This window comes from Colossoma macropomum, unplaced genomic scaffold, assembly GCF_904425465.1.
Source record: "Colossoma macropomum unplaced genomic scaffold, Colossoma_macropomum, whole genome shotgun sequence".
NCBI lineage: Eukaryota > Metazoa > Chordata > Actinopteri > Characiformes > Serrasalmidae > Colossoma > Colossoma macropomum.
Window position 1 is genome coordinate 36,792,294 of NW_023494790.1, and position 21,341 is coordinate 36,813,634.

Below are 21,341 nucleotides of genomic sequence, written 5' to 3' on the forward strand. Positions count from 1 at the left end.
AGATCGCGGTCACAGATCTTCATCCACCCACATCATTCCATTTACGATCATTGCGAGGAAAGATTCTCTGCCTTATCATTAAATTCATTTATTCATTAGATTTCAGTAATACAGCTTCATTAATGTCCATATGTAGCCAGACATAGTTTAGTCCAGTCCTGAGCCAGTCCACATTTTTGTTGTGTTCCATATAAATGTGTTTGAGGAAAATTCACTTATGTTGCTGTGCAAAAAGTCAGATACCACCCTTCATTTACTTCATTTCCAAATAGTACAACTTTAAAAAATATGGTTAGCTTGACTTTTTTATCTGGAAAAATAAGACAAAGTAAAAAAATACTAGCTTGACTTACATCTGTAAAAATAATGAATGAATAACTTTTGACTGGAAATGAAATAAATGACTTTTATTAAATGTCTTTAGAATTTATGCCAGAAATTGATGACATTATGACACAGAAATCGAGGTGTCATTGACATATTTATTGAAGTGCAGGAACTGCTTACCCTTCCACCGTGACCATGTTGAAACAACACTGTTTTGGTTTTGGTTTCTTGTACTTCACTGAGCACAACCGCTTTCCATCAACATTTTGCATTTAAATATTTGGGCTGCATGCAACCGTCACTCAACCAATATGAGAACAAACAGAAATGTGGAATGCAAATAAAAACAGAAGGCAGCGACCTATAAATCCACTGTGGCCAGTAATTAAACAATAGTAGTCCAATGAACATGTAATTCATGTTTTATCTTACCAACTTCATTGTTTTTTGTAAATATATGCTCATTTTAAAACTGATTCCAGTTCCAAAAAGGGGTCAGTTTAAGACTAGGAATGTTGTGTAATGTTCAAAAACATGTTAAACAGGTGATGCAGTCATGCTTAGGTATAAAAGGAGCATCCTTTATGAATGGGTCAAGGCTCGCTGCTTGGCAAAATAATCAGACAGTTTCAGAACAGCATTCTTAGGTATGTCACCCTCTACTGTGTTCACTCTGGGTCTCTGGGAATCCAGAGAAATCCCCTAAAATTCCAGGCTTATTAGGCTTATTATTCAGTAACTACAGGGACTTCGGTGCAAACTGGCTGAGCTGTTCTTGGGTTATAAAGTGTGCAATAAAACTTTGGGCCCACCGGTGTGCCCCATTTAAGGGGTTAACCCAAGTTAGGACTGTACTGTGCACAGCGGAAGCCATATGGCAACAATGTCCAGAAATGCAGACTGGGCTTGAGCTTATCTGAAATGGACTGATGCACAGTGGACATGTGTAATGGGGTCAGACGAGTCAACCTTTCAGAATGTTTATGGAAATAATGGATGTTGTGTTTTCCAGGCCAAAGAAGAAAAGGACCATCCAGCAGTTTCAGGTCCATCAAGTCTGGTGGTGACTTCTACTTCTCCGGACAGAGCATGGCTAATGCCGGGATTTCCCAACTTCTTGCCCACACCAAAGCAGCGCTGGGAACGCCAGCGTGGCTGGGGAAAGAGAAGGCCTTCATCAGCTCATCCTCCGCCGGACCTCTCGTCCAGTAACCATTTCGTTTCAGCGCCTCAGCACCTCCTAATAATCGGAGATTGCATTGCCATGTGTACAGTAAGGCGAGGATTAATTGCCAAAATTTTACCGTTGGTGAATTTATGTCTTTTGAGTATGTTGGGGGTCAACCTTTTTAGTGATAGTTTAATGTTACTAGATGTAATATAGAGACCTCCAAAGCAAAATAGTCATTTTTTGGCAGAAATTGTGGAATCAGACTTTAAGGCAATAGAATTCATTAGAGTTCTAGACACATTTCGTTTGAATCAGCACTTGGACACCTTTTTACCACAAGCTTGGTCACATCCTGGATCTGGTCATCACTAAAGCCGCTTTTCCACTGCATGGTACCAGTTACTCGACTCTACTCGCCTTTTTTGGTAAAAGTTGGTACCGGGTACCTGGTACTTTTTTGGTACCATCTCTGAGGTTCCAAGCGAGCTAAGCCTATACCAAAAGGGGACGTAAAAACACTGCAGATTATTGATTGGTCAGAGAGAATCGCTAAACACATATGCTAACGTTCTCTACCAGGTTAGCGTAGCCTCTTGCATCACCTTTTTGAGCCGCCAGAATCGTCTCGTCATCTGAACTCTGATGTAGTTTTTCCCAAACTCTCCTTTTTTGTCAGCAGTCTTTTGTCTTTCTGCAGTCAGCCTCTTCTGAACAAAATTTGTCTTCTTCATGTCACGGCAGTTTCATTTGGCATCGCTATGGCGACCAGCTACCCTGAGGGGGCGCTATATCTGCAAAGGAAAACAAAGTAGCTGGTACCAAAAGCAAGTCGAGTCGAGCCGGTACCATGCAGTGGAAAAGCGGCTTAAACACACAAACGTGTCCCTCATCTCTGATATTTTAATTTCAGATAATTTCTGTATTTTCTTTGAAATCAATTTAGAAGCTGCAGGTACATTATGATATTCTCGAAGAGCAGATCTCCACCTACAATAATGCTATAAAAATCCAGACAGTCAAACTTCTCTGGTGTAATTAATAAACCCAAACATAAAACCAAAGTCATTTTCTCCACCATAGATCGAATAATTAAACCCAACATGTCTGCTAGTGTGGCTCATGCGGATTTATCTTCTAAAATTAATTTTCTGAATATATAGTCTTGATAAGACACAGCGCAGCTCAGCGGACTGAAACAAGCAACTATATAACGCTGGGTCGGCATCTCAGGCACAGTTTTAGAGCAGTTAAAATCATATTTAGTTAGGAGACACTTTGGCTTCATTGGGAAATCATTCATCAAAAAAAAAGGTAACATTTCTTGTGGAGTCCCATAGGGCTCAGTTTTAGGGCCTTTGCTTTTCTCTTTGTACGTTACCTCTGGGTGATGTCATTAGGAAACATAATATAAATTTTTATAGCTATGCTGACGACATACAGTTAGACATTTCCATTCCTTCTGATGATCAAGATTCTGTAGACAGACTGACCAGCTGTGTGTCAGATATTTCTCAGTGGATGTCGAAAAATTAAATCATGAAAAAACTGAAATACTGATCGTTGGTACTAAAACTCAGAGAAAGCTGCTTTATGAGAACCTTGGTTCTTTAGCTTCATATACCAAACCTGAATTAGGAAACCTGGGTGTGATCTTAGACTCTGAGCTCTGTTTTATCTGCATGTAAACACAGTCACTAAAGTAGCTTTTCATCATTTGAGAAATATAACTGAAGTTCAGCCTTTTCTCTCTCAGAGCGACGCAGAGAAACTCGTTCATGCATTTGTTACATTTGTTACAATTGATCACTTTAATGATCTTCTTACTGGAGAAAATAATCCATCCTTTACAACTAAAAGTTGAAGTTAAAGTTCTGCTACTAGTTTTTAGGCCCCAAATGACCTTAAAGAACCCGTTTACATCACAGAGTGCCTGTATGTTTATGTTCCAGCATGTAATCTTAGATCTGCAGATACTGACCTTCTGCAAATTCCTTCCATAAAATACAGAAAACAATCAACAAAACAGAAAAAAATCTCCAAGTGCTGAGACTCAGTCATTCTGTCAGTTATTCTGCTTCTAAACTGTGGAGCTCAGTTCACCTTTTATTAGACAGTCAAGCTCAGAGCTCATTTTTAAGAAGCATCTAAAAACGTGTCTCTTTAACTCAGCATTTAATGAAAACTATGTCTCATGGTGTTTATCTTTTAATTTGATCTGTGTCATTTTTATATGATTTTAAGTGTATACTGATAATTGCTTCTATCACTGTTAAGCTTTATCACCTGTCTGTAAAGCACTTTGAGCTGCCACCGGCACGAAAAGCGCTATATAAATAAAGATTATTAGTATCATTATTATTGATATTGTTATTCTACAGGAGACTTCTTTAAGCCTGGTTTCTCTGCGTTGGCTGATGTGCGTTAGGTAAAAGCAAATATATCTGTTGTTGCTCATGTTTTTTATTGACAAAATGGAGCAAAAGACATGACATAGGCCCAACTTTCATTGTAGAAAAACTGCACAGTATACAAGTGATTACAGCCATGTATCAGGTATCAATCAATCAAACAATCTACAATGAAGGTGGCTGTTAACTGCAATGTAACCAAGCATTAGAACAAAGATGAAGGATTCAAATAATAAACATTGAAGTAAAAATTAAAACATAAGAAGCTAATATATCAATATATCAGCTGCAGGCTGAGTGGAAGTGCTTGGAGATAAAAAAGCTTCAGAGTGTCCAGTTTGTTTTGATGTTATCCAGCTGGCTGTAGCTAAAATCAGGTCTTATCTGAAGCACGTGAAGGGTGATCCAGTCACTGGAGTGATTTCGATAATTTCCATTATTTACAGTAAGCATGGATGCGATACGATGGCATGTCGCATATGGTATGTGGCCAATAAGGGTTTCATAAATAAACAAAACCAGCGTGTTTCCCGACGTACAGCCAGACAGCACCAACCTACTTTCTTATACAACAAACGATGATAAGTGTTACAAAGGTCACCAGGGATGAACCTGAGAGCTGAGAGCTGGACTGAATCTAAAGGTTTTAGAGTATTAGCAGATGCATATCACCATAATTTAAGAGTAGATAATAATGTAGCTTCAACAATCCTTTTCTAGTGTGCACTGGATATCACATTTTGTCTCAATTGGCCTGTGAGGTCAGTGGATGCGTTTAAACGCACTTAATAATCCGATAACTGCAGAAAATCAGATTTTGTCAGTAATCCGATCGACACGATTACACTTGAGTAATCAGATAATGGGGAAACTCCGGGTCTACATGAGTCAGACAGTAATCAGATTTTTGCTTTACAACCAGCCAATAAACTCATAGAGGAAGACGTGCCGTAAACGTAACGTAATATTTCTTTTAAACATTGCACCACTTTACCTGAAAATATGAACATACATCATCTAGAAGATGAAGAATATTTAAATCCTTCATTTCGTCAAGCATGTATTTGGTTTCAGCGTCGCTCTAAAAGTGTTTTGTTGCATCTCGCGGGTGCTGTGTTAAACGCTGCTTGCTTATTTCCGGTACCACCGCCTGTTTTTGCACATGCGCAGACTGAGAGAAACGAAAGAAATCAGAGTAAGAGTTCACATGCACTGAGAAATCTGATTACTGAGCTAAAACCCAGCCTCTTTATCAGATTTTTTACTCGGATTCAGATCCGTTACTCGGATCTAGTGTGCTGTTTACACGACCATTTGAATAATCAGATAACTGCAGAAGACTGGTTATGATCTTATATTATTAAGTGCATGTAAACACACTCAGTGATATGGCATGTAAAGGTACATTTGTTGTCTAGCTGTGTGCCAAGAGGACCATCCTGCCCACCCAGAGAGAGCGAGGCCAATTGTGCTGTCTTCAAAGCAAAACTTCCTGTTACGCCCCCCGAGGGCTACCAGTATTACTATGTGTGTCGCCAGGTTTATTTGCAAGGGCCTTCACCCATACAGTGTAATCGGAAATGAAGGTTTTCACCAAGTGTTTCACACACTGGAACCAAGATACGACATACAGAGCCGAAAATATTTCACTGAAAACGTTATAAATGTATTTATTTATTTATTTTTCTGTAAGTTCACACAGCTAGAAAAGATTTCAGTTCTACCTTTAGACATTTTAACCCCAGAACTGCTCTTCTTTCTGGTGGTTTATGGGTATTTAACGTTGATACACACAGTCAGTGTATGTGTGTTAATGAAGCTAAGCTCTGCGCTTTGTTGGACATTGTTTTATACTGGTTGTCAAATTCTGTGAAACTGACACTAATAAATACATCATTCCTGCTTTTTGCCTGTGTAGGAGTATTTTATTTTATCGTAATATATCATGGAGGACTGTCTTGCAATATATCGAGTATCACAGAATCTCAGTATTGTGATATTATCATTATCATGGGCAACGTATCGTGATAATATCACATCGTGAGATGCCCTGTGATTCCCACCCCTATTCTTAACTTTAAACGACTCGGTTCCAGTCATCCCTGTCATTACTAGTAATAGACCTAGGATCAGCAACATAGCTAACCCAGCATTAAATCTTCCCTGTTACCCCGATGTTCTCATGCTGCCTCATTCTGCAAATCTACGCCTAAAACAAACTTTAGAACAGACCCATCCAAAAGAGTGTGTTATCGCGAAATAACATCACAGCTGTGATTTGGTCGCTGTAGATCATCACAGCCGTGATGTTATTGGTGATAACACACTCCTCGAGTGTTCTACTGCTTTTACACAACAGTTAAATAAATACAGTAATAAATGAATAAACTGGGCCGTGAACGCAGCGTTTAATATGTTTTAATGTTCGCAGTTCCTTCACCAAATTATAGTTCTTTAACAAGCAGATTGTTGCTACGTCAGAGTAACGAGCTCCGCCCACTCGCTGCACGGTCTGCTGTAAGCCTTGCCTTTTGAAGTACAGACTGAGCCATAAAACTGCTGCAATATCAAGTTCAGCTCAGTTTTGTCAGTTTTTGCCAGATCAGTATTAATGTTGTTTTGTTCAGCCAGTCTGTAAAGCATCTTACAGCCCATTTAGTTTGGCGAATGGTGTTGGGTTCATTTCTGGCTGATTCCAGGTTGTTTAGCTGTTCTTCTGTCACAGCTGCCGACTGAAAAGCTGCTCAGTGGTGATGACAGTTTGGGAATTTAGTGTCGTCTCATCTCGTCAAATGTGATCTTAAAAGCACAATAACAGCACAGTTAGAATGCCTCTCAACCAATCAGCTTGCGTGGCCGGAACTAACTGTTGTATAATTTCTTTATTAATTACTTATCCAACACTGTGACTCAGGGCTTGTTGATGGAGGTCACGGACAAGATACCAGGACTCGTGTTGATGCCCTCGCTATGCAGCAGCCAGGAGTCCAGCATCAAGCAGCAGCAGATTCCGCACCATTCGCAGGGAGATGTCAACAGACTTGGAGAGAAAGTGTTGTGGTGGGGAAGAAGGGGCCTGTAGACGTGTCCTGCTTCGTATGTCCTTGTGTAGTCTGGACCGGGTAGTGTTTTGTTTTAGCTGATACCAATACCACCAATACCACGGAAAAGACAACAATTATCGGCATCCAGCGTACAGGCAGTTCATGTTGTGGCAACATGGCTCCTTGCAAGGACACCGGTCAGTTATACCAAGCTGCAGTGTTTCAAAAATAAGAGATACCTAATCTGATCCTTCCCTCCTACTACACATCTTCATGAGGAGTCTTCTGTAGCTGTGGGGTATTAAATTAAACACATTTTAAAACCTGTTTCTACATTATTGTCCATTTTATCAGCTCCACTGACCATATAGGAGCCCTTTGTAGTTCTACAGTTACAGACTGTAGTCCATCTGTTTCTCTGCATACTTTTTTACCCTCTTCTTCTGTGGTCAGGACCCCCACTGGACCCCCATAGAGCAGGTATTATTTGAGTGGTGGATCATTCTCAGCACTGCAGTGACACTGTGGTGTGTTAGTGTGTGTTGCGCTGGTGCGAGTGGATCAGACACAGCAGTGCTGCTAATTGGGGTATAAGCGTCCATTACTTGTCAGCTTTATTAGCCTCAGTGCTAAAACCAAAGAAACACAATTCAGGAGGGAAGCGGTCTGAAACACAACCCCTGTTACAAAATGTTCTTCTGCACGTTGCATGCAATTACACATTTTCACCAGAGAGGTCTCCAAATCCCCAAAACTTACATAGTGTAGCTTTAAGTGTAACGAACATGCACTGATTTATTCTCTCTGTCATTAGATCAACCTCTTCAGCACCACCATGTACATCAACACAACAGCCCAGCCTCTGATCACCAACAACTTCAGGCACTGAACTGCAGAGTCATAGTGTCTCAGCCTTCCTCAGCAACCACACCTTACCGGCCCTGTCCCTGACCGCTGCTGTACTACATACTGTGTTGGTTATAGTTTAAACACAACTTTCACTGAATAGTTCAGTCATGTTCATAATATTTTTATTTTTTTGAAGAGATAATAAAGATATAGAAGACTTTTATAAGATGAAAATGAACCATACATGTGTTGTATTTGTATGTAAGGATGTGCATTTATTACATTTGCCATAACTTCAATAAATCTAATTTATTATAAATGGTGTGTTGCTGCACAGTTTGTCTCGGTCATCCTGTAGTCCTTCATGAGTGGTTACAGGACACTGTCCACAGGACGCTGTTGGCTGGATATTTTTGGTTGGTGGACTATTCTCAGTCCAGCAGTGACACTGAGGTGTTTAAAAACTCCAGCAGCACTGCTGTGTCTGATCCACTGATGCTGAGAATGACCCACCACCCAAATAGTACCTGCTTTGTGAGGGTCCTGACCATTGAAGAACAGGGTAACAAAGTATGCAGAGAAAAAGTGCTCCTATATGGTCAGTGGAGCTGATAAAGTGGACAGTGAGTGTAGAAACGAGGAGATGGTGTTAATGAAGTGGCTGATCAGTGTAAATGCTGAAGCTGTCAACACTCACCCCATGAATTCTTTCTCCTAACTTGCCACATAACAGGGGAATGTGGATCACCTGCATCCCTGTACCTGCCTTGTGTTTAATTACATTCCACACAGCAAAACATACAGTAGTAAAGCCACTCATCAGGGCGGCTGTGCCTGACCACCGCTTTCAGGGTGACCTCAGAGCAGCGTTGTTATGAAGGCATGCTTTTTCATTACGATGGAATTCCTAATGTCTCTCTTGTCAACATTAACTCAAAACATCCATGTGGTCAGTTTTCCATGGTGGTGTACATGTGGTTTACGGGCGACAACAGTGGACAGCCCAGGACATCAGCTGCAGCATACTGAGTTGGCAATTTTAACTGCTGCTTCTAGCTGCACTGACAAAGCCTGAAACTGAGACTGGATTTCATTCGGCATGAGCAGCTGGATGGCGCTGACAGGTGACCGTGTAAGGCCCCTGCTTCAAACACAGATCCGGCCCGCCAAATTGTTTTAGTTTTCTATCAATAACAGTCTGTTTCATAATGCCCTGCACTACAACGTCCAGCATGCACTGCAGTTTAATGTGCACTCCCACCCCCCTCCCCCAACAACAGTCTATGGGAAAGCGGTTACACCTCACTTCTACCACACCAGTTATGTACCAAACACATTAGCAGTGTTTGAGCTGCAGTTCAACCAACAAACACTAAACACTCAGCTCAGCAGCTCAGAAACTGATCCAGAGAATCAGTGAACTTGCAGCAAAGAAAAGATGCCAGGTGTCTAGATCAAGCAAGTAGGTAGGTTTAAAAGACTGAGCTCCTCAGAGCTTTTGTTTTTTTACTATTTCAAGTATTGTAATACTTTGTAAAATGTATTGTGATATTACTTGTGATATTTCAAGGTTTACTACAAGTGCCTGTTTCATTGATGTTTTATTGTTTGAATAAACAATAGCCAGTTCAGGTTATAGCAAAATGTTTAAATTATTTAAAAATGAAATAAAAACGTAGGCGTTCTCCGGCCCACCGATTTCTTGAGATTTTTTTTTTTATATGGCCCTTTTAGTGAGTTTGACACCCCTGGTGTAAGGAATCCTGCCTATATGAGACACTTATGACCAGCCCATTATAGCAAAGGATTTTTTTAAAAAAAAGTCAGAATGCTTCATGAGAAGAAATTTGATCTCTCTATGAATTTGGCTAATTTTTAAATCAAAAATTTACCTAGCGCCTGCAAAATTTTGTAATTTTTTGGTTATTGAGATCTTGGAAAAAAAAACCTCAGATACCTTTTCAGAAATTGTTAATCTGGAGTGTCTGTGGGCTGAAAGTGCAAGAATTTTGATGGTGATTCATTCTATTGGTTATTATGATTAAAAATAAACAATTAGCATAAGGCGGACGACACACAGCAAGACAGGCTTTATTTTTAATTACAAATCGAGTTGCATATTTAATATCATATTTTTAATACTGAAAATCAATGTAAACTGAAAGACAGAGCTAGATATTATTAATTTTATGTTTGTCATTTGTTTTAGGGCCTGTTTGTTCGATTTTGAGGGAAAGTGCACTAAGCGTGTTGAATTGGGACAAGGCCATTCTCTTTCTCAGGTCCTCCCCCACTCTCAGCTCAGAAGCATGTATACACGGCCTGGCTATCGTTTAGCCTCATTTTTATAAGCGTGACTGCATGAGTCATTTTTGTGTGTATTTAGCTGTAAATTTCTGATCACCAGCACTAAACTCAGAGTCTGAGTCAAAGGACTCTGAGACATGAGGGAAAGTTCTACACCGAACACGCTGCTGTGGGGATTTAAATGTGGCATTTAAATGTATGTAAACTGGATTACTGACTAAGTCACTGAGATCTCCACAGTCACTCTGATCATACAGGGTGAGTCCTGGCGGTCAACATGTGTGAATCGCGTCGCTGTTTTAAAAGAGGAATTCCAATTTGTGCAGGATTGTGTTCGAGATGTAAACAGAATCATTCAGTGGTTTGACATGAAATGGTTGATTGTAGAGACTCGGATGTCTTTACAGTGGTGGTGATAGGAACCAGGGGTCGCCATGACTACAACACAGATATAGACATTTTATTTACTATCAAAACCACCAGTGAACCTACACGAGTCAGTTTTTTTTGACGACGACGACGACGACGACGACTGTTTTGCCTCACAACTTGCCACATGTATCCCTCTGCCATAAATATGTGTTGAAATATACATTTTAAACAAAAATCAGACATTTTATTTACTACCCAATACACTTTGGGAACTATTTAGCCTAATAACATCCTGCATGTAACCTTTCACCAGGTTTTGGGGGAGGGCGGATTAATAATTAGTAAGAGACATCAGGCAAGGAAAAAAAAAAACAAACAAAAAAAAAAAACACACACACACAACTGCACATATCACAGCTTTTATTTCATAACTTATTGTTAAAAACTGTACATTGGAAGTGGTGCAATACTGGTGTATACTAATGTGTATATATTTAGAGTATATTTTGTGCATATATAAAAAATACACACACACACCACACACACACACACACACACCCCTCTCTTGTTTGTATATTCAAGTACTACAACTTTTGAACTCACCTTCACACCTGTGTATATGTGATGACACTAACTCAATTTGAGCACTCATTTAATGTTTTAATCAGTTTTTATAAGTTTGATCCATCAACACTTAAAGTGCAAAATCCAGTTTACAGCATAAATATCCCCATTCCATTCTACTGCTTTACACAGTAGAGATGTACACAAATTATGCAACACTACATTTATTAAACTTTGTGTCATTAAAACTGTAGAAAACTCATTTTCTTCATTCTCTTCAGACACCAATCTTGATCAGTCGATTCATTATCTGTAAAACAGAAGGCAACAATGAGCAAGTCTAGCTAGGCATTTGCATTTCCCAGTCCACCTTAAATGGTGCACTTCTGTTACCACAGGTATACCCACATGTGCCGGCATAAGTGAGGAACCATTTAAGGTGGACTGAAATTAAAAGGCAGTTAGTTTTTATGGGATTGAAATAATAAAACGGAAAGGATGAGGTGCTCACCCAAAACATCTAAAATCTAGACATAACAGAAGGCGACGAACATGAACGCTGCGACGAAGGAGAAAGTGAGGAAAGGCCGGGTGGCTGCCGAGGTCGACGGCAAACCGGCTTTGCTGCTTCCCACCTGCGAGGTCACGACCCTGCTGTTTATGGACTGAGTGCGCCTGAAGGTGTTGGTCATCAGGGGAGAGTTGGTGCTCTTGTTGACGTACAGTCTAGTGCTGAAGAGGTCAACCTGGTGTTTGGAGAACAAAGGGTTTAAATCATCTCTGAAGTAGATTTACTACATGTCCATCTCCACGTTCTTAACTACTGCAATCTTTCCCCTAATTGTACAAAAAAAATAAATAAATAAAATAAATAATAATAATAATAATAATAATAATAATAATCATCCATTGTCAACCACTGAAACTATAGCTTTAACAGAAAACTACAGGAGGGTCAAATCTGCAGCCCTGTATTCCATATGTACTTTATATAAGGAGATTAAACTGAAGCCTTGGACAAAACGAAAACTGATGCACACTGAACAAAACTGATTATGGAGCAAATTGTACACATAATATAGGACGAGGTCAAGGTTAAGACAGACATGGTTAAAGATCGGTCTGCATTAATAAGTCATTTACAGGTCAGTGATGCACTTTTTCCCCCCAATACAAATGTAATAATGACGACATCACATTCTACAATACCTCCTTAATGTGAACTCACTTGGTGCACACAAAAAACACCCACACAAACCTGCTTGCTTCCTAAAAACTAGAGCCTTAAACACAAACAACAAAATATTGAAACAAGGCGTTCGGCATAATTATGCCTCAAACCTTTAAAATCATTGAACTCACCCAAAAACTTATCCATAAATTCTGATTTCCTCAAAAGGTATATGTGGAGAAACAAAGGACTCTTATTCTGACATGCTAGTATAAAGAACAGGGAGGGTACAGGACCTTCCAAGGTCAACAGCCCTTTCACAAAATATTTAAAAGTTATATTCATAAAACCACAACCACAAGCTCAAGGACAAAACATTAGTGTTTAATTTTCAGCCGTGGTTAATAACTTCAATAAAACTTAAAGTGCGACTGCACTGACTTTCTAGGTGACAACTGACCATATGGTTTAAAATGAAAAACCATTACAAAAGCTACGAAGCACCTCTCTGAATGGATTCTTGCTAATTTAAATAAGGATCCTTTAAATCGTTTTAAAAGCCTCATCATGACCCCATTTCAAAGGCAAACACCACAATATAAATTGAATGCCCATGTTAAAAGGGAGCCATTTTGCATTCAACCATAACTTTGAGCATTTTCTAAATTCTCAAGTGCAGCCAAAGCTTACCAGGTCATGACTGACTCGGACAGGGTCTTTAAAGACAGTCCACACCACAGCCTCGTTGCAGTTGGGGACGGTCAGGGAGCCAAGGTAGCGATAATATCGAGACCTGTTCACTCCTTCGAGCAGACTGTCCATGGAGATGGACTGGGTGAGGGCTACTGTATCCCCTGCAAAGGCAAAAAACTGGGGTTGGAACAGCTGCAGGGGCTGCATCACATTAGAATGAACCACCTCTGCCAAAGCAAGACCAAATCAAACTGTTCTATATATTAGAAATTTCAGAAGTGTTACAGTTTAAATAGAAACGAGCAAAGTCAGCCAGCTACACTTAACGGTTCTTCAAGGATTCTTTAAAGAAAATGGTTCTATATTAGAACCATGAATTCAAACCTTTTCATGATTAGAGTTCTTTACATTGTGAAAGGGTTCTGGAGAATGTGGTGTGGATAGTTCTATTTGGGTTCTATACAGCACCAAAAAGGGTTCTTCTATTGTTACAAGCTTGATAAGAACCCTTTTTGGTGCTATGCAGGACATTCTATATCAATCTGAAAACCTTTCAAGATGCAAAGAACCTCTCTTAAGAACTCTTCAACCATCTTTAAGAGTAGCAACAGCACAGTAAGCAAACTGCTGAAACTACATTCTGAAGTTTGGGCACTGTGAAGGTATTTGTCTATGAAACTAAGCTTGCTGTGTTAAAGCCATGTTCAAGCGAGTGTTCACCACAACCCAACTTCCTAGAAGCAGTTACTGAGGGAAACCCATGTTCGAGCTAGCATTAGCCAACCACAACAGCATGCATGTCATGTCATTGAAGAGGTGGTTCTGGTGAACCAAGTTATGTGAAAGATACACTACATGGCCAAAAGTAAGTGGACACCCATGAACATGCCTGACATCAGTCCAAAACCATGGGCATTAATGTGGACTTGATATTGCTTCCAGAGGCAGTCTGGAACTCGAGAGCGAGTCAACAGGGGATAGGTCATTTACACACTTCAGCATGCTATGTTTGAGTTTGTGGGGTCTACAGCTTGGTAGCCAAGCTGCTGATGCTCCTAGATGCTTCCATTTCACAAAGGCACTTACAGTTGACCAGAGCAGATCTAGCAAAAGTTATGAACTAACTTGAGGCTAAAGTGGCATCCTATGATGGTGCCACACTTGAAAGTCAACAGCCAATGACTACGGAGATCAACATCAAGCATAGTCATGCAATGTGCACTGAAACAACTGAACTGTAATCAGGAGAGGTGTCCACTACTTCTGGCCATGTAGTGCAGGTTCAAGCTAGCATTACCAAACTGCTAGGCAACTTTGCTAATAGCAACAGTAGGTGCTAAAATACACATCTGGGATGAGCAGATTTGTAGTGAGGCTAAAGAGTGAGAACTTGTGCAAATGTATAGTGTCGTGAGTCCAACAGTATTCCATGGCCAAATAGTAATTACATAGTGTTACCCTTCACAATTCCCAACTTGTCTTCAAAAAGAAGTCAAGTATTGACTTTGAAGGGCAATTCCTGTCCAGAGATTTCTAATCCCATTTAATTCGCGAGCATTTTCCAACAGACAACACCAAATCCCAGGTGGTTACCTGCATTTGGGATATTTGCCAGGTAGGAAGTTAAGGTCTTCCAGCTTTTGGGTTTACCAGTGTCATTGGTTGCCTGCACATGTAGAGCAAGACACTGAGCATCTGGCAGGCACTCCAACTAAAATGCAAAATCACCAGAAAGCAGACTGACAGCACCTCAATAAGGAAACCAAGAGCAGCCAGACCCGTCGGATCTGCCAGCGCATCTGCAGTTGAACTGTACTCTGCTTTGACGTTCACAATGTGCAACTGAAAAAGCAGGAAGACAGCTTGATAAACACCTTAAAAGATCTAAAGTAAAGATGTATGCATGCATGCATGTCTAACCTCCATTGCATATTGTTTGCCATCTACGGTGTGCTCAGCTCCAGGCACAGAGCTGCCGCTGCCCCAGTGAAGGTGGAACTGCCTGCTGTTGTACACGCCTGGAAGAGCTCCTCCTTCAACTGCCATCTTCTCGTGGTTCAGTATGACCTTAACTGAGGAAAATCAGAAGTTACCCATTTATTGGTGAATGGACTGAGAAGACGCGGCAGGTACACACCTTCTCGGCCACTGTTTTTAATCTCAGTCAAGGCCGTGCTGTCATTAAAACCCTTAAACTTTAATGCCGTCAAGTCCTCGTTGGCTTTGACGCTGGCAGTCACAATGTTAACTGGAGACTGGCGCGTTCCATTGCAGTACGCGCCGGCAATCGAGGGCCAGGTAGATTCATCTGGAACAGAAAGGTGTTGGGTTAAATTATCACATGTTGCTTTGAGATCTGAAAGACCTCCCCCTCTTAGTGACCATCTAAAGGTCTTCGAAGCCAGACCTCAAATAGTTTCTGGTTCTGTATTTTGTATTCACTTGCAGTTAAGTGAACTGCTGATGTAACAGTTTGGCCACCTAATGGACATACCCAGATGTGCACACCCATGTTCCCTCAGCTATTTAGGATACAAACCTTACTGGCTGTTTACATTCAATTCCTGCACAAATTGCAAGCTATAAAATGAAAGGTGAAAAAAGTCACTTGGTGCTAAAAATGCTGTATGTAACTGACGTTCATGCAAAAAAAGTCACTCAAGTTTAAGCAGCAGTAATCATAGCTTCCTACTAAAGGAAAAGAAAAAAAAACCCGACACCACAGAAAAATGAAAAACAAGAAGCAGAAGGCCCTGCTAAGTTCATTTTTAATGAAGTTGTGTCCTTATACTTTCCAAAATGAAAGGTCCTCCACAACTTATTTAAAAATGGGATAGGTTTAGGCCCACTCATTGAGGACTCACTCATAGGTGCCCTCTGCTGTCCTGTTTTCAGTATAACAGGGAGAAACCAGCCAAACTTTAAACCAGCTCTGGTTTAGCCTCAGTGAGCTCATTAGCTGGCTAAGCAATCATTGCAATGCAGACCTTTAGCACAAATGCCAACTTGCAATAATAATATCAGTACTGTGAAGATCCAATACAGTCATGAATTTATATTTAAATCCCACCCATCACTGAACAGATTATTATTCTCTGAAATATACAACCAATTTATATCAATAAAGGAATCCATTTGTCAGCAGAATGTGCATAAACAATTTTAGGTACTGACAGATTATGAAAATACCCAGACAGCAAGCATATATCCACCTAGATCATTGTCCTACAGGCTTTTAATCACAGATTACTTGCACATAGGCTTTTATTTTGGAAAAAAGACATTACAAACAATGAGAGAAAAAATAGTGGGTAAGCCTAATAAACACTATTGAAAGTGTTGGACACTGCTTAACTAAAGTTCACTAAAACTAACTCAAAGATAATGAACAAAATTGGTAAAATGGACTGCAAGTGGCAAATGAGCAACGAAGAGTTGCATATTGTCCAATACTCTGCCTCCAGTGTGCCACCTCGAAGACACAGCAAAAAGCCAGTGGGCCAACAGTCGCCTGCTTCCCTCTCGCTGTCTAGGATACAGGTACATTTGCAAGTACAATACAGATGCAGTCTTATGTTGACAAAACATGATTCCAGCAACTTGTCCAGAAACCTGGGGCCATAGAAACTTGCATTTTTTCTAAGAACGTCAACAAGGAAACATAACATTATTTCCCCAGACGTAAACAAGGAACAGAAAACCCTGGACACAGTTTCACAGATAAATAAAGGGCCCTGGGCACACAGGGCTGAAGCCCAGCCTGGCAGCAACTGCAAAATTCAGGCCCAGAAGCTGATCTAAAACAACAAGCCATCTCGAAACAAGGTAGCTTCTACTCAGACACTGCTTCATCATGACTCTAAAAAGCCCACAATGGGAAGGACGTGAACAGCTACCATTCACACATTCTCATGTAGGTCAATAAAGAGTACTTACTACACGATGGCAGGTGATAGCACCAACCTGGAAAGAGACAATGATTGATTACATGTGAAAACAGTCATACTTAACAAGGCTGAAGGTAGTCAAGTTTTCAATTCCACCTTAAAATAGCAGAAACTGCATTACTATTTAAGGTGGAAAAGGAAATTCAAGTAGAAACCCAATTTCAGCTACACAGAAAATAAGCCATAGGAGTCCAATGGCACAAGGTCTTGTTGTGTTTGGGCCTACAGGAACAGCCCCTCACCTACTGAAGGATCTGCACCATCAACTGTGGTAGAAATCAGGCAAACAGCAAGACAGCTCAAAACCAGTGAGAGAACCTGGCCGAGACAGAGCAAAGTCTTAAAACACAGAGCTGTTCTCTTTGTGGGCAGGCGGCCTCATCACCACCAGCATTTTAGTCCCAAGCAGATGAAATGTGTTAAACACTATAAGCTACTATGTTAGCAAAAGTGCTTAAACACATCAGGAGCTACATTTCTCATCTTACCATTCTACTGTTTGGGCTGCTACCTCAACATTCATTTAGCCGGAAGTCCACTGCGTCTGCGCCACTTATAAAACCCAGAACGGCACCGCCCACTTTTAATTAGCTTCAGCCCAGTTTCTTCTAGTGATCGCGAGTCGATTCCGAAAGAGTCGATTCATCAACTCCAACGCGGCTGGGAGTCGGAGTCGACTATTGGCCAGTGGCTCTGAGAGTCAAAATGCTTGGATCTTGGCTATGTTTACATTACAAGCCTCAAATCTGTTTTTGCTCTCTGACACGATGGTTCACACTCGTTTAGGTAAGTGACTCAAATCTGTCATTAATGTGACGAACCGGCGTCCTGAAATGATCCGCATGCGCACATCCTACTCAGTAACGTCACGTGAATGAATCACGTGCGTCATGAACAGCAAACAGACTAACGAGCAGAACGAGCTTCGCTGAAAAGATAATTAACTCTGATCAGCTCTCAGCTTCATTATTAGAGCGAGACGAAGGTGTAAATGGTGAGATTTGCTGCTTTTCAATCGTTTACAGGTTTTAACTTCTGTTTGGTGCTACCAGAGAACTGAAATGTCTTCTGGTTTCTCAAACGCTGGAGGGCGCTCCCGAGGGAGTCCAAAATTAATGGGTTAAGATGGAGCATTTGAGCCAAATCACAGTTTATAAATGCTGAAACATTTTTAATGTAAAAGAATACATTAATGAGCACAGAACAGAATAAAACATTTTAACACCACTATTATATTTTTAAGGGCTTTTAAACTCGAGTTATAGGAGATTAAATTGGCGCCTCATGTACGTCCATGACGTCAGTGAGCGCGAACAGCCAGTGAGCTGCTCCGCCCACCAACCAATCAGCACTCAGTAGCAGTAAAGCCTGCTTTCTGTTGCCCAAAACCCGTTTGCTGTAGTAGAAAGGAAACATACAGGTGAGATTTCTTTGTTTATTTAGTGAAATCCATCCTTCTACTGTCTAAAACTAAAGGAAAGTTCTGGTTCAGTGATTAGAAACTTTTTTAACTTTAGTTTTTAGCCATTAAGCTCCATTCACTCCCATTCATTGAGGACTCGCTCGCGGGTGCTCTTTGGTTTTGCAGTCATGTTTGTTAAATAATGGGGGAAATAGGAAGTGGCCAGGCTCCTCATAAACCGGCTCTGGCGCTACTGCCACGGTAACGCTGACTGATGGTACATGCGCAGTGGTTTAAACAACAACTCTGCCTACCCGCTGCTCTGAGCACAAACTCACAAAAGCCTTTTCGATACACTGCGACTACATTTTCCTCACTAGTGTTGTAGTTAATGATGATTTGAAACAGTACTAGGGACCAAAAACAAAAACAAACCTTGGTTTTTACAGAACATTGTGGAAAACCTGTTGAAGTTGGCTTTTTGCCTGATACTTATTCAAAACTTCAGTTCCACCTTAAATGGTGCTGCAGCCATAGAACTTGTAGAGAGGAGCATGGCCCCTCTGTATTGTCCTCGAGCGCTAGAGGGCGCTCCTGAGTGAGTCCAAAATGAATGGGTTAAGATGGAGCATTTGAGCCAAATCATAGTTTATAAATGTTTAAACATTTTTAATATAAAAGAACACAATCATTTCCTGAACACAGAGCAGCATAAAACATTTTAACACTGCTGTTGTATTTTTGGGAGCTTTTGAACTCGAGTTATAGGAGTTCTTTGCTTTTGTAATGAAATACAAACTTCTACTGTCTAAAATCAAAGGAAGGTTCTTTTTAGAAACTCTTTAACTTTTAGTTTTCTGCCTTTTAGCTCCAGTCATTGAGGACTCGCTCACAGGCGCCCTCTGGTGTTTTGCAGTCATGTTTTTGATATAACGGGGAAACAGGAAGAGACCAGGCTCCCTTTAAATAATCTGATGGTAAGATGTATTGAAACATTAGTCAGCCATAATCATTTGTCAAGATACCTGATGTTACTTGGTATAATCTACATATTTCCATCATATCACTGTAATCTGTAGGTTTTCCATAACTGGGTAAACTGCATTTAGGATGGTTTAATCTCTGCTGTATTCCTTTATCAGCGGCTCTGGAGCTGTTAGGTTAAGTGGAGTTGAAGAGGTCACTCCATCGGTTCCAGCAGCAGGAGTCGAGAGTCGGGGTTGACGGCAGAAAACCTGGAGCAGGGTTTGTATAACAATATAACTCCTACTAATAATAATAATTAATTATTATTATTGTTATTATTGTTATTATTTTACATTTATTATAACATTATACTGCTAAAAAACATTGATTAAAATATGGTACAAATGTAATCTCACATTTTCACAATACATGATATGTCCTGATCACATGGTGATCAGAGGCTGGACTGTTGTGTTGATGTATATGGTGGTGCTGAAGAGGTTGATCTGGTGACAGAGAGAATAAATCAGTGCATGTTCATCATACATAAAGCTACACTATGTATGTTTTGGGGATTTGGAGACCTCTCTGGCCAAAATGTGCAATTGCATGCATTGTGCAGAGAGGAACATCTTGTAAGGTGGGTTGTGTTTCAGACCCCTTTTCCCCCTAAGGTTTGCTTCTTTGGTTTTTAGCACTGAAGCTGTAAGGCTAATATTGCTAACATGTCATGGAAGCTTATACCCCAAGTCCAAAGCATATTGGATAGTAAATAAAATGTCTATATTTGTGTTGTAGTCATGGCGACCCCTGGTTCCTATCACCACCACTGTAAAGACATCTGAACCATTTCACACCAAACCACTCTGTTTACATCTCAAACACAATCATGCAGAAATTTTAAACATACCCATTCTTAAAGTCGCCTGTTCTTACAATGCATGATGATTAAGTGGATCTGAATCAGTTTGTGGCTTTTTAATAAACCCTTTGCTGTAATGTGCTGGTCATAACTGTCTCACATAGGCAGGATTCCTTACACGGTCACCTGTCAGTGCCACACAGCTGCTTGTGCCTTTATGAAGTCCAGTCTCAGTTTCAGGATTTGTCAGTGCCGCTAGAAGCAGCAGTTAAACTTGCCATCGTGAGTCTCACTATGTTCCAGTAGAGTTTACAGGAACCCCTGACCACCTGGATGGTCTGTGGTGCTCTAACTGAAGGTTTTTAAACACTTTGGGGTCAGTGACAATAGATCACCCAGCAAAAATGTGTTTCTCCCTCCCGTTTGCCAAATGTTTATCCTCCTCCCCCACAACTCAGTATGCTGCAGCTGATGTCCTGGGCTGTCCACTGTTGTTGCCCGTAAACCACATGTACACCACCATGGAAAACTGACCACATGGATGTTTTGAGTTAATGTTGACAAGAGAGACATTAGGAATTCCATCGTAATGAAAAAGCATGCCATCATAACAACGCTGCTCTGAGGTCACCCTGAAAGCGGTGGTCAGGCACAGCCGCCCTGATGAGGGCTTTACTACTGTACGTTTTGCTGTGTGGAATGTAATTAAACACAAGGCAGGTACAGGGATGCAGGTGATCCACATTCCCCTGTTATGTGGCAAGTTAGGAGAGAGAATTCATGCAGTGAGTGTTGACAGCTTCAGCATTTACACTGATCAGCCGCTTCATTAACACCACCTCCTCGTTTCTACACTCACTGTCCACTTTATCAGCTCCACTGACCACATGGGTTCACTTTGTAGTTCTACAGTTACAGACTGTAGTCCATCTGTTTCTCTGCGTACTTTGTCACCCTGTTCTTCAGTGGTCAGGACCCCCACAGAGCAGGTACTATTTGGGTGGTGGGTCATTCTCAGCACTGCAGTAACACTGACGTGGTGGTGATGTGTTAGTGTGTGTTGCGCTGGTCTGAGTGGATCAGACACAGCAGTGCTGCTGGAGTTTTTAAACACCTCAGTGTCACTGCTGGACTGAGAACCAAAAACATCCAACCAACAGCGTCCTGTGGGCAGCGTCCTGTGACCCCTGATGAAGGACTACAGGATGACCGAGACAAACTGTGCAGCAAAACACCATTTATAATAAATTGGCTTTAC

The 21,341-nt window shown here is 40.8% G+C and overlaps 1 protein-coding gene across 1 annotated transcript; it reads right to left on the reverse strand.

The window, feature by feature from the left end:
- Window positions 1-1,397: 1,397 nt before the first annotated feature.
- On the reverse strand, window positions 1,398-17,362 carry LOC118808775 (carbonic anhydrase 4-like). The gene is made up of 11 exons (XM_036571652.1): window positions 17,342-17,362; window positions 17,096-17,171; window positions 16,843-16,869; window positions 15,044-15,214; window positions 14,827-14,978; window positions 14,656-14,748; window positions 14,500-14,572; window positions 12,904-13,067; window positions 11,678-11,788; window positions 10,587-10,638; window positions 1,398-1,567 (listed from the first exon to the last, which is right to left on the reverse strand). The coding sequence occupies exons 1-11, from the start codon at window positions 17,342-17,344 to the stop codon at window positions 1,398-1,400; spliced, it is 1,092 nt and encodes a 363-aa protein (XP_036427545.1). The 5' UTR covers window positions 17,345-17,362.
- Between the last annotated feature and the right edge of the window lie 3,979 nt (window positions 17,363-21,341).